This window comes from Hypomesus transpacificus, unplaced genomic scaffold (assembly GCF_021917145.1).
Source record: "Hypomesus transpacificus isolate Combined female unplaced genomic scaffold, fHypTra1 scaffold_308, whole genome shotgun sequence".
In the NCBI taxonomy this organism is placed as follows: Eukaryota; Metazoa; Chordata; class Actinopteri; order Osmeriformes; family Osmeridae; genus Hypomesus; species Hypomesus transpacificus.
The window spans coordinates 98,120-111,445 of record NW_025813835.1 but is presented as its reverse complement, the minus strand read 5'-3'; the positions used below and the strand labels follow the sequence as shown (position 1 = coordinate 111,445).

Sequence of the window (13,326 nt, the reverse complement as noted above, 5' to 3'; positions counted from 1 at the left end):
AAGACCGATTAAGAGGGAGAGAGAAACCGCAGACACAGTTGTTCTTTTATTAGCCTGTGGTTGCCATGGAGTTCCACAGCACATGCTCAGTGCTTCTGCTCTCACCTGCTTTGTACAAGCAGACTAACACACACACATCCACTCACCCACACACACATTATCTCACACACACATACACTCACACACACATGCACACACACACACTCATCCACCCTAGAAATTCAAAGGCCAAATCTACAGCCAGGAGCCATGGGGCTTGATCAGTGGTTTCTGTGTGGTAGCTGCAAATGAAAGAAATGGCCATGTAAATAGCTGAACTCTCTCTTTCTCTCTGACTTTTCACTTTCTCTTTGTCTCTGCCTCCATTATTTCTGAAATTTCTCTTTCTCCCTCTTCTTCCCTTCCTCATACCTATCTCTCTCCTGTTCTCCATCCACCTCTTCTCTCTCCTGTTCTCCATCCACCTCTTCTCTCTCTCTCTCTCTCTCTCTCTCTCTCTCTCTCTCTCTCTATCTCTCTCTCTCTCTCTCTCTCTCTCTCTCTCTCTATCTCTCCCTCTCTATCTCTCCCTCTCTATCTCTTCCTTTCTCTCCCTCTCTATCTCTTCCTCTCTCTCCCTCTCTTTTCCTCTTTGGTGTCAGATAGATTATTCCACCAGTGAACACACTGCAGCACAGCAAAGCCTGGATTATTTATAGAACCCTCCCCTAGGTCTGCATAATGCATACAACCTACATCTACTGAGAGCACACACACTCTCACAAACACACACACATACATACAGAACACACACAAATATGCCCGCACACACACGCCCTCTCACACGCAAACACACACATGCACCTGTATACAATTTAAGCACGCACACAACCTAAATCCTATTCTAAACACCTAGACATACCCACCCATCAGCAGAATGCTTACACAATTGACAACACACACAGACACACACAGAATACACCCAGTCTTCATTAGAACGCACCCACACACAGGCTCACATGTTCACCCAGAGGAGCACATAGAGAGCAGCTGGGAGGAAGTGAGCAGCTGTTTTCTGTGGTTGTGTCTGGTGGAGTGGGAGGGGCCACACATCCAACACACTAACGGGAGAATCCATGGAGACGGAAAAACCGGGAACGCCGAATAATCGTACTCACACCCACACACATACGCACAGACAACTTGCACACACACACACACACACACACTCGTGTGCAAACTATCACTTACAGATACTCAGACACACACACACATACGCAGGCACGCTCTAACACGCATATTATTGTGCGGTCACACAATATGCACACGTGCACTCTCAAACGAATGGACGGACACACACACACACATTATTGTGAAGAAAGACACACACACACAGAGGGAGCCTGCAGGCAGCTGGCCTAGTTGTCTCCCTGCTTTAACTCAGTGCTCTCCTGCGCCCATCTCCCTCATCAGAACAGACAACTCCAAACTCCTGCGCTGGGGGAGAGGAGCGAGCGGTGGAGGGAGGATGAGCGACAGAGATGAAGGGAGGACAGGAGGGAAGGAGAGAGGGGGAGAGAGAGAGAGAGACGGAGAGGGAGAATGTTTGGCTGTGCTGAACAGACCCCGGCTTGTAAACAGACTCTCATTTGCATGTACATCTTCACACAGCAGAAGTCAATGAGACACTCTCCCTCTCTCTCTCTCTTCCTCTCTTGATCTCTCCCTCTCTCCTCCACCCCATCACTCTATCCCCCCTCTCCCTTTCCCTGTCTCACTTCCTCCTTTTCTTCTCCCCCTTCTCTCTCGCACCCCCACCCCTCTCTCTCTCTTGCGCGCTCTCTCTCTATCTTTCTCTCACACACACACAAGGTCACTCAATCTGACTAATACCATGATTGCCCCCCCACATTGTAAGTATGTGTGTGTGTGTGTGTGTGTGTGTGTGTGTGTGTGTGTGTGTGTGTGTGGAGGGAGGGGGGTGGAGGTGGGACTGGGCCAGCTGAGCAGAGGGCCCTTCAGACCAGGTCAGCTGGCATGTCTCCAGGCTGCCAGGAGCCAGACTTCTCAAACCTCTTTAGTCCTCCTGCACTGTTGTTCAGAAAGCACATCAGAGCACACCTGTGTACACCTGTGTTTTAGGGCAGGCGTCTGTGTTTGTGTGTGTGTGTCTGCCCGTGTACGTTTACAGTTACCTTTAATCCTCTCCCAGACCAAGAGGAGGAAGAAAGCTTTGAAAGTCACTTTCTCTGTCTATGTGTGTGTCTGTGTGTGTGTATCTGTGTGTGTGTATGTGTGTATGTGTGACTGTGTGTGTGTGTGTCTGTGTTGTTGGTGGACCGTGAATAGGATTGACAAAGGGTAAGGATGGGGTGATAGAGCTAGGCTGGAGGGAGAGAAGAAATAGAAGAGAGGGAGGGAGGGAGGAAGGTGGAGGGTAAAGGTGGTGGGCAGATGAGCGCGGCCCTGACAGCATGTCAATAAGATGACCCTAACCCTTCTCGAAGGGCTGACAGGTGCTCCAACACCACAGGGCCCTCCCCAGGAAGGACAGGAGGAGGGGGGAGAGGGGGCAGAGAGAAAGAGGGGGGAAGAAAGAAGGAGAGGGACGGTGAGAGAAAGAGGGGGGAAGAAAGAAGGAGAGGGACGGCGAGAGAGAAAGAGATGGAAAAGGAGGAGGAGAGCTGCCGTTTGACCTTTCCAGAGGGTCTGTGCTGTTAGGGAGGGGGGGGGGGCTAGCCACTTATACAAACACACACACACACACAGGCGAAAAAACACGCATGCAAACACACACACACACAGGGTGGTGTATAGCCTCTTACCCTGGACTGTCGCCTCCATTCTGTGCCCTTTCAGCTGAAAATGTCAGACCTCCTTCCCCTCTTCTCTTTCTTCTCCCTCCTTCTCTCTCTCTCTCCCTCCTTCTCTCTTTCTCCTTCCTTCCATTCCTCCCTCGTTCTCTCTCTGTCTGTCTAAAATATTTCTAACAATTCAAATGAGCCCCACTGACCTCTTACCGAGCAATGCATTCACTACACACTCGCACGCACACACGCACACAAACACACACACACCCGAATACAGTACGCTGTGAATCTGTGTACACAAGGAGTAGACAGATTCATGTTCCTGCCACAAAGTGAATTCAGTCATTTATTAACCTGTATGTGTGTGTGTGTGTGTGTGTGTGTGTTTCCTAATGCTCAGACAGCTCCAACCTGCTCAACACGTCACACACTCTTGTCTGACTCAACCAGCGGTTATCTAACCCCTGCTGACAGAAAGTGTTTGTGACGCACACACTCACTACTTTGTCAACGCAACGTGTGTGTGTGTGTGTGCGTGTCAAAATGTTATGCACGTGTTTGGAGTGTATATCTTGAATGTTCTATCAGCTTGGTCAACTACTGTATAAAAATGTGTGAAAGTACTAAAAAAACGAGATGATTGGGAGCAGAGAGAGAGAGCGGGAGGGGGGATGATGAGAGAGAGAGAGAGAGAGAGAGAGAGAGAGAGAGAGAGAGAGAGAGAGAGAGAGAGAGAGAGAGAGAGAGAGAGAGAGAGGGAGGGAGGGAGGGATAAAAAGAGAGTAGTGCCACTTGAGTTGTGACTGTGCTGAGAGGGGAGCCGTAGTACAGGGGGAGGGCATGTGGAGAGGGTGTGTGTGTTTGTGTGTGTGTGTATAAGTGTGTATATGTGCCAACAAGGCACCTTTCTGAGTGGTGAGTTTCTAATTCCCCCCCCAGAAGGGGATATGTAAACATAAGCTGCTGTATTTCATAATCATCTGTCCAGATTAGCACAGTAAGCCCCCAGATCGCTTCCTTTGTCAACAGCCTCGGTGCCCAAGGGTAACTACGAAAAGCCTCCAATTAGAGCCCTCCGTGGTCAGACAGGATGTCATGCGGCACACGGCTTCTCTACCATGTCGGAAATGTACAATATTTAGCAGAAAAACTGCAACATGGCATACATATTTATAAATCTGAATGACCTATTCTTCTTTGAAAACCATTCTAAAAAAGAAAGAAAAAATGGCCGAGAGAAATAAACCAGAAATCAGTCCTGATGGAGGACAAGAAACAAGCAGGACAGGAGCTGAGGAAGAACGGAGTTCAGAAATGTTTTAGGAAAAGGGTGGGAGAGAGTGAGTGTGAGGGAGAGAGGGAAGAGAGAGAGAGAAGGGTCTACTTAACATGTGTACTCACTTGTGCATTACTTTGAAATAAAAAATACTTCCCTTTAAATCAGTTCCCTGTCTGTTATACAAGACACTCGTTTTAGCCTATTCCTCTGACTCACTCCCCCCCCACACACACACACACTGCAGAACGCATTGTTGTGCTCGGAGCTCTCACCTGTGTGTCTGATCCCAGGCGACACCTGCGAGGCTCTCTGACCTCACACTCTCTGACCTCACACTCTCTGACCTCACACTCTCTGACCTCACACTCTCTGACCTCACACACACCACATCTTATCACGGTCTCTGATCCCAGCCCCCAGACACCAGACCCCCCAGCCCCCAGACACTAGACCCCAGCCCCCAGACACTAGACCCCAGCCCCCAGACACTAGACCCCAGGCCTCAGGCCCCAGTTTCCGAGCTCCCAGCCCCCAGGCCCCCACCCCCCCAGACCCCAGCCATGACTTAACGCAGGCGGCTCTACCTTCTCCTTGGTCCCGGGCACAGTACTGTTTGGTCGGGTCCGGATGGTGAAGGGGGAGGCCTGCCGCAGCAAGATGCCCTGAAATGAGGGCTCAATCCTGGGGGACACAATCTCAAAAGCAGTCCCTGAAAGAGAGGGTCCGGTGGGGCTCGATCCGGGCCCTGCCTCCTGAGGCCCTCCCCAAGCTGCAGAAGCTCCATGTGGGGCCCCAGAACCAGGTGGAAGGGGAAGGCCCGGCAGAACGTGGCCAGGCTTATACGCAGGTCGGTGGGGGGAGAGGGGACAGGGAGAGGGGGGGTCCGTGTGGGGGTCTCGGGCTGGAGGAGGGGGGAAGGTGCGGGACGGCAGGCGTTCTCCCCGGATGAGGAAGGACAGGCAGACGGGGAGGAGAGGAGGTGGGGGAGGGAGGCGAGGGGGAGGAGGAGGGGGGACGGCGTCGGGGACGGGGTGGGGGTGGAGTCTGAGTGTTCCGCGTCCTCGTTGGGCAACGAGGGCATCAGGGAAGGGGCCTCCTCCACCTCCACGTGTGATTGGAAGATTCTGCGGGCGGCGGCCCGGATCAGGCCCGGCATAACCAATCCGACGACGGGGGCGGGGTTAAGACAGTGAAGCAGGAGGATCTTCCCTTCCTTCCCTCTCTGGCGCGCCCTCTCCTCCGCTCCCCCCTCCGCCCCGGCCCCTCCCCTCCTCAAGGGGGTCAGTGCACTGGAAGGAGGGGCTCTCTGAAGAGGCGCGGCGGCCCGTTGACGTTCGGATGTGTTCCAAGATGGCGTCGAAGCCGTTGAAGAAGTCCTGCAGGTTGCCCCCGACGGCGAGCAGGCCGCGCTCGTTCTCCTCCAGACACAGGCCGAAGTACTCCTCCCCCAGACGCTCGCGCAGCTCCCAGAACCGCACACCTACAACACACACACACACATCAGGGTCATTTAACCGGTACAGTACATACACATACACACACAGCACATGAGTGAAAGAACACTAAACACACAGCTGGTCTGCCACGCCTGAACTGTGTGGAGTTATTTGATGTGAGGGGGAGGCAAAACACTGATTACGAGTCTAATTTAGAACACACACACACACTGACACACACACACACTGACACACACACACACTGACACGCACATACTGACACACACACACTGACACGCACACACTGACACACACACACACTGACAACAAACACATGCACAAATGCAGCAGATGTCTGCTGTCTGATCAGTCAACCCTGTCGCATAACAAACTCTGAAAACCACAACGCACTGGACATTACACACACACACGCAATACAAAATACACACCCAGCAACAGAAGAGACCACTGACAGGTGGGTTATCTAAAAACAGTACTCAGGGGCATGATGACATTACCAGTCATGTCACGACTGACAGAGATATAGAGAGAGAGAGAGAGAGAGAGAGAGAGAGAGAGAGAGAGAGAGAGAGAGAGAGAGAGAGAGAGAGAAAGAGAGAGAGAGAGGGAGAGAGAGAGGAGAGAGAGAGAGAGAGGAGGAGAGAGAGAGAGAGAGAGAGACAGACAGAGAGAAAGAGACACAGAGAGAGAGAGAGAGAGAGAGAGAGAGAGAGAGAGAGAGAGAGAGAGAGAGGAGAGAGAGAGGAGAGGGAGAGAGAGAGAGAGAGACAGAGAGAGAGACAGAGAGAGAGACAGAGAGAGAGACAGAGAGAGCGAGGGGAGGGAACAGGTTGTTCTTTATGTAGTAGCCAGCAGACAACAGGAAAAGGAGAAGAGGAAAAAAAGGGTAAGTGCAATAATGAAGGAGGACAAGGAGAGAAGAGAGAAAGGAGGGAGGAGAGAGAAGGGGGACGAGACCGACTGACTCAGCGATGTGTGGGGCTGTGTGCGTGTGTGTGTGTGTGTGTCTGTGTCTGTGTGTGTGTGTGTGTCTGTGTCTATGTGTGTGTGTCTGTGTGTGTGTTTGTATGCGCAGGAGTCTAGGCATCCCAGCTCAAACAGCATTCTACAGAGTAAGCCTTATAAATCACTTAATCACCTCCCTATAGATGTGTGTTAACTGGAGACACACACGGATGCTTGATCTAGGAACATAAATCAAACATATCCATTCACATACACACAGACACGCACACAGACACACACACAGACACACACGCACATAGAAACACCCACACACAGAGGATATCATTGTGTGATATCCTCTATATCCTTTCTAGTGCACACAAACAAGTTTGCACACTAGAAAAGTCGTCTGTTATAAACCTCCTGTTGGTGCACATTCATAGACAGCCAAGCTAGTTTAAGAAGCAGACATCATCAATCAAATGCCTACAGAGCGCGCTCATAGACAGTAAGGAAGGAGAAAGGAGGCGTCGTTAATCAGCAAGCGGAGTGTAATCCTCATCCATCACATCCAAGGTTACCGTGACAACGGAGAGGTCTCCGGGCATGCCCATTGGTCCAGAGACAGGAAGAGACGAGACTCAGAGTCAAGCGTCTATAATGAGTCAGCTTATCACTGATCTGAAGGCTACTCCTGTGTGCTCACCCAGGCAAGCACACGAGAGCCAACACACACACATGCACTGACACACACAAAAACACACACGTGATACTGACCCAGTAGAGTGGCCATGTACTGTAATATTCCTGAGATGTCCTCTTCTGAGCCAGAGGTGTCCATGAAGGGGCACTTATCCAGTGCACGCTGCTCCTCTCCTCTCCCATCCTCTCTGCATCTGAGGGAGAAACACAAACACACACATGCATGCACATACACACACATATGCATGCGCAAACACACACAAACGTACACATGCGCACACATACACACATACATATGCATGCACACACACACACCAAAGCACTCACACATTAGTATTAACTAGAAGAAAGACATCATAAATGTCAGGGTTCGAGCACGCTTCATTGATTGCCTGTTCAAACCTGTTCAAAACCAATGGCGCATTACAGTAGTATTGACCTGCTGATCTTTATAGGCAGAGTTATTTAGCACTTTAATAAACACACACACACACATGTCCAGGAACATAAAGGATACAGCAACACGCACACACTCACAGAAATATAATACTCTATTCAAGGGTAGTCAAATACAGATAAATTCTCAAAAGGGAATAGTTGGACTACAAACACACTGTGTGTGATGACTACAGGTTTAGGGGAGCTGTGATGACCTTGTTCAGTCACCATGAAGAAACACACACTGGGCCCTTCCTCTCTCTTTGTTTTTCTCCCTATTTTCTCTCTATCTCTCTCCCTCTCTTTTCCGTCTGCCTCCAGCTCCCAGTTACTGAAGGACATGAACACACACACACACAAGCAGCTTACCTGATCTCTTTTTGCCTGTAGAACTCTAGTGTTCTCTGGAGAGCTTGTTGAACAGTCTGTGTCTAAAAAAACAAATCACAATGTGTTCAGAACAGACAGACAGACAAACAGATAGATAGATAAATAGATAGATAGATGGACAGACCAACAGACAGACACACAGATGTAATATAACCAAAACATATCACCATAAGAATGTCTCAACATAATCCTACTCTCCACGTTCCCAATCCATGCAGCTTGATTTCAAATCTCAAATCCCTGTGTGTGTGTGTATGTGTCTGTGTGTGTGTATGTGTCTGTGTGTCTATACAACACCACCACCCTTGTCCAGTTGCTATCTACCCAGCAGAACACTGTGTCTCTGCCAGGGGTCAACCCAGGGGTCAACCCAGGGCTTAACCCAGGACTCAGTCATTGTGGGGCAGGCAGCACATCTGGCCAAGCACTGGAGCGTGCACGTGTGTGTGTGTTTGTGTGTGCACATTACTCTCTCTTTTCTCATGGGATTTTACCATGGCTGTGTCCTTGCCATTCATTCACCCAACACAAATACTGTCAGCACACATTAACACACATTAACACACACACACACACACACACACACACACACACACACACACACACACACACACACACACACACACACACACACACACACACACACACACACACACACTAGCCCCTAGAATACACATTCTCACACAATAAACCAGCAAACATGCAGGACACAGGCGTTATCCTTCAGACCCCCCTCTCCAGGGCAACACACGTCACTGGTACACACTGTCAAAGTCAAATACCTGTTTATCTCACGCACACACAAACACTTCCTAAACACGATGAAACGCAGCCAGACAGAGAGGTGTGAAAAGATGACAGCAGGGGCTAAGTGAACAAAACATCTGCATCATCTGGTTCTCAGAATGGGAGGGAGGGGGGGTGGGGTGAACACACAAAACTCCTCACTCTCCCCTTCTCTCCACCCCATCCCCCCTCTCTTCATCCTCACCTCCCCCTCCTCCCCCCCTCCCTCCCCTCTATTGAAGTGTTTGTTTCCCCTCCTCTACCTTCTCTCCCCTCCTGCCCTCCATAACTCTCCCCTCCTGCCCTCCCTAACTCTTCCCTCCTGTCCTCCCTAACTCTCCCCTCCTGCCCTCCCTAACTCTCTCCTCCTGCCCTCCCTAACTCTCCCCTCCTGCCCTCCCTAACTCTCCCCTCCTGCCCTCCCTAACTCTCTCCTCCTGCCCTCCCTAACTCTCTCCTCCTGCCCTCCCTAACTCTCTCCTCCTGCCCTCCCTAACTCTCTCCTCCTGCCCTCCCTAACTCTCTCCTCCTGCCCTCCCTAACTCTCCCCTCCTGCCCTCCCTAACTCTCCCCTCCTGCCCTCCCTAACTCTCCCCTCCTGCCCTCCCTAACTCTCCCCTCCTGCCCTCCCTAACTCTCTCCTCCTGCCCTCCCTAACTCTCTCCTCCTGCCCTCCCTAACTCTCTCCTCCTGCCCTCCCTAACTCTCTCCTCCTGCCCTCCCTAACTCTCTCCTCCTGCCCTCCCTAACTCTCTCCTCCTGCCCTCCCTAACTCTCTCCTCCTGCCCTCCCTAACTCTCCCCTCCTGCCCTCCCTAACTCTCCCCTCCTGCCCTCCCTAACTCTCCCCTCCTGCCCTCCCTAACTCTCCCCTCCTGCCCTCCCTAACTCTCTCCTCCTGCCCTTTTTTCTCGAATCCGTTCACCCTTTCATCTACCAACCCTCATCCCTTCTTTCCTTTTACACTCCTCCTGCATAATTTCCATATTTGTGTGTGTGTGTGTATTCGCATGAGTTACGTAAACAAGTACAGGTTCAGAAGCTACACCCAGGCATTGGAGCAAAACTCACCGGTCATTTGATTAGCGACTGCCTCAAAGTGTCATGTGATGTGGGTCATCGTGGTTGAGTGAGGGGATCAGAGCCGTGAAGTGAGCACAGAGCATGCTCTATTCTCACCGTCATGCTTGACTGCCGACACTTAGAACAGCCACCCTACTGGATGCTGGCAGGTTGTGTGTGTGTGTGTGTGTGTGTGCGTAAGTGCGTGCGTGCGTGTAAGTGCGTGCAGTCTAGGGGTCGCTGTGACAGTTGGCCTCTCTCGGCTGAGACAGCATGAACTGTTCTGTTCAATTACAGCCTGTGACACACACACACACACACACTCCAATACACACTCGCCAACAGCACATACTCATTTAGAGTCTCTAGACAATCAAATTAAACGTTGCCCTCCTTATCTCTTTCACACAGACACACACACACACACCTAAACATCCAGTCAGTCTCAATGTGATCACCATGGTGTCTGGACTAGTTTTTGGTTGACCTGGTCACGTTATTATGGGATGTCTGTGCTTCTCGCAGCATTTTGCACAACTAAACACACACACACCTATGGTGTGCCAGGCTGTAGAAACAGCCTCCAGAACCCACTGAAGCAGAGAGAGGAGATCAACATCCTAGCTCTCTTTCCAAACCTCAGACCCCCTGCCGGCTAACCTCTCCTGTTCTGAATCTAACGAGATATCTATCTGTGGAATAGGTTATATTCACTGGTAATCTAACACACACACACACTCTTCACTTGTTATGCAATCAGTCAGATGCCACTGGCCCGTAAAGGTGAGGGCATGACATACAATATACATCGCGCAGACAGCGTTCTGTGTTCCGTTTAACCGTACCGTGGGTGAAGTTAACCTCCTCAAGCTTTCTCCAAGCGAGTCAAGATTGACGCGCTTACGTCTGGTCGCCCGTTTGGGTACTGTTTGGTCTTCGAACGGGCACGCGAGCTTCTCCACGGGGCTTTTGCCGTTCCAGAACACCCGCGAGAAGGGACACGAATCTCCATCCTCTCCTCCGGGGCTCTCGAGGCAGTCGGAGCCCACCGAGCTGAATGACTCCGACGAGATCTTGCGCGACGAAGACATGATTCTGCCGGTTCTGCTGCTGAGCGCGAGGAGCCCGGGCGCGTGCGCGTGAAACGGCCACGGGGACTCATCAGATTCGGCTCGCGTGGGAGAGAACCGGGGGGAGGCGCACAGCGCGCGCCGGTCGGTCGGAGTCGATGGGGAACCGCGGGAGTGCGAGAGAGCACCAACGGCACGCGAGCATTTATGCAAGAGGGAAAATTGTGTCTCCAAATTGCGCACCCAGCTGCTGTTTGTCTTTGGAAACCGAACCAAACCTTTTATCCCTGCTTTGAAGCTTTTTATTTATTTATTTAAATCTCAGAGTCATATCATACCCCCTGCTGCGCACAGAGCACTCTCCATAGGCAGTATGTCCTCTGCGACGGTTTGGCAGCTTGACTCCGTGAATGTACTCTTAATTCTCACGTCAGTCCTTCAATCATGTCCATCGCTTCATTTATCCGTTGTGTTTATTTATCTGTTCTATTTTCCCTCGTTTATCTGTTCGGAATGCTGTGTTTCCGCGGGAGCGGGCGCGAGAAGAGGACTACCGCACAGACGGCACGGAGTCAAACGTCAGATGTTGCCGCCGGTGAAGTTCTATCCGTCTGCTGCGCTCGCGTTTAGAAGCATCACTATTCGCCTCCCCCCCTTACTGTACCTCTACAAGCCACGGCCAATCAGATACGGTTTCAGACCTCACTTGCCTCCCCCCTCCAGAGAAAGAAAAAGAGAGAATCTGAATGTAGATGTCGCAGACATAAGTAAAAACTAGGCCAGCATGTGTTCATTCCTATAAAATTTTAACTGACAGATATTTCGTAGCAATACATTCGCTTGTTCAATAGAGCCTTCATGATTAACCATAAGGGGCAACGACACGCAATTTTTATTTACACTTCATTGCACAATGAAGCCGTCCATAGCGGGGCTCGTAAACAAGCAAGCCGTCGGATGGCTCGGCAGGTGCAGCCCAGACTGCTATAAGCCATTGAGAAGCGGCCAGCCGCAGCGGTATTTTATGTCTGACACTAATTACATCCATGACCTTGACCTCTCTGCTACAAAATTGCCCGTGTATTGAGGGCGTAACTAGGATATGTCAACAAGGCCAAGAAAAGAACCGCCAAGCATGGATATCATCTCATTCGACATTACAGAATGTTGTTATCAGTTAAAGCTGTATAGAAGACCAGATTCAACTTCACAGAACGCATATTCGGACGAATCAGAAGTAAACAGGTAAGATTTTGTTATGCAGTTACACAAACACTGTCCTGTTCAGTTATGTCAAAATCCAGTGATGCATCACAGTGCAATGACAGAATATAAAGTGCTGATTGAGTCTTAGACTATATTCACTCATGTTCCTGAAGACAAACACACACAGTCACTCACCTGATTGACTGACCTAGATGAGGCTGATCAGGCTCTTTACTTTATAGAAGCCAGGATGTTTCCTGCTGTGTCTCTCACCATGCACGGTTTGGGTGTTGTGCACACGCGTGTAACAGGAGATCATGTTTACAGTGACGTGTGTGTTTTCTGGAGGGAGGCGATGCACAAATCACAATGTGTGTGTAATAATGGTACAGTAGACTATGTAATGACCGTGTGTACTGTAAGACGAAGTGGATAGGATAACTTTTTGACACATACAGTGGCAAGACTGTGTCTGACAGATAATACAATGTTGACAGAGAGAAATTGAGAGACATGAATAGACAGAAATAGAGTATGGGCAAGAGAGCCTGACGGAGAGAGAAATAAACTGAAATAGAGAGAAAAAGAAATGAAGACAGAAATATATTGAAATATAAAGAGATGGGTGTATCAGGAGCGAGAGAGGGAACAGAGGGGTGGGGCAGAATAACTGAAATAAAGCAAGAGAAAGAGAGGCAGGGAGAGAGAGACAGGAGAGAGTGGCAGGGAGAGAGAGGCAGGGAGAGAGTGGCAGGGAGAGAGAGGCAGGGAGAGAGTGGCAGGGAGAGGCAGGGAGAGAGAGGCAGGGAGAGGCAGAGAGAGAGAGGCAGGAAAGAGTGGCAGGGAAAGAGGCAGGGGGAGAGAGGCAGGGAGAGAGAGGCAGGAGAGAGTGGCAGGGAGAGGCAGGGAGAGAGAGGCAGGAGAGAGTGGCATGGAGAGGGGCAGGGAGAGAGAGGCAGGGAGAGAGGCAGGAGAGAGTGGCAGGGAAAGAGGCAGGGAGAGAGAGACAGGGAGAGAGAGAGGCAGGAGAGAGTGGGAGGGAGAGAGAGGCAGGGAGAGAGGCAGGAGAGAGGGGCAGGAGAGAGGGGCAGGGAGAGGCAGGGAGAGAGAGGCAGGAGAAAGTGGCATGGAGAGAGAGGCAGGAGACAGTGGCAGGGAAAGAGGCAGGGAGAGAGAGGCAGGGAGAGAGAGGCAGGAGAGAGT

The 13,326-nt window shown here is 50.9% G+C and overlaps 1 protein-coding gene across 1 annotated transcript; it reads right to left on the bottom strand.

Moving 5' to 3' along the window:
• Nucleotides 1–4,652: 4,652 nt before the first annotated feature.
• LOC124463813 (guanylate cyclase soluble subunit alpha-2-like) lies at nucleotides 4,653–11,545 on the bottom strand (the record flags this gene model as incomplete). Its single annotated transcript, XM_047015575.1, is given in 10 exon segments — nucleotides 4,653–4,769; nucleotides 4,771–4,812; nucleotides 4,814–4,966; nucleotides 4,968–5,037; nucleotides 5,039–5,080; nucleotides 5,082–5,279; nucleotides 5,281–5,548; nucleotides 7,248–7,366; nucleotides 7,980–8,041; nucleotides 10,693–11,545. Coding segments are annotated over 10 exon segments (1,317 nt in total), but the record flags the coding sequence as incomplete, so codon positions are not given.
• Between the last annotated feature and the right edge of the window lie 1,781 nt (nucleotides 11,546–13,326).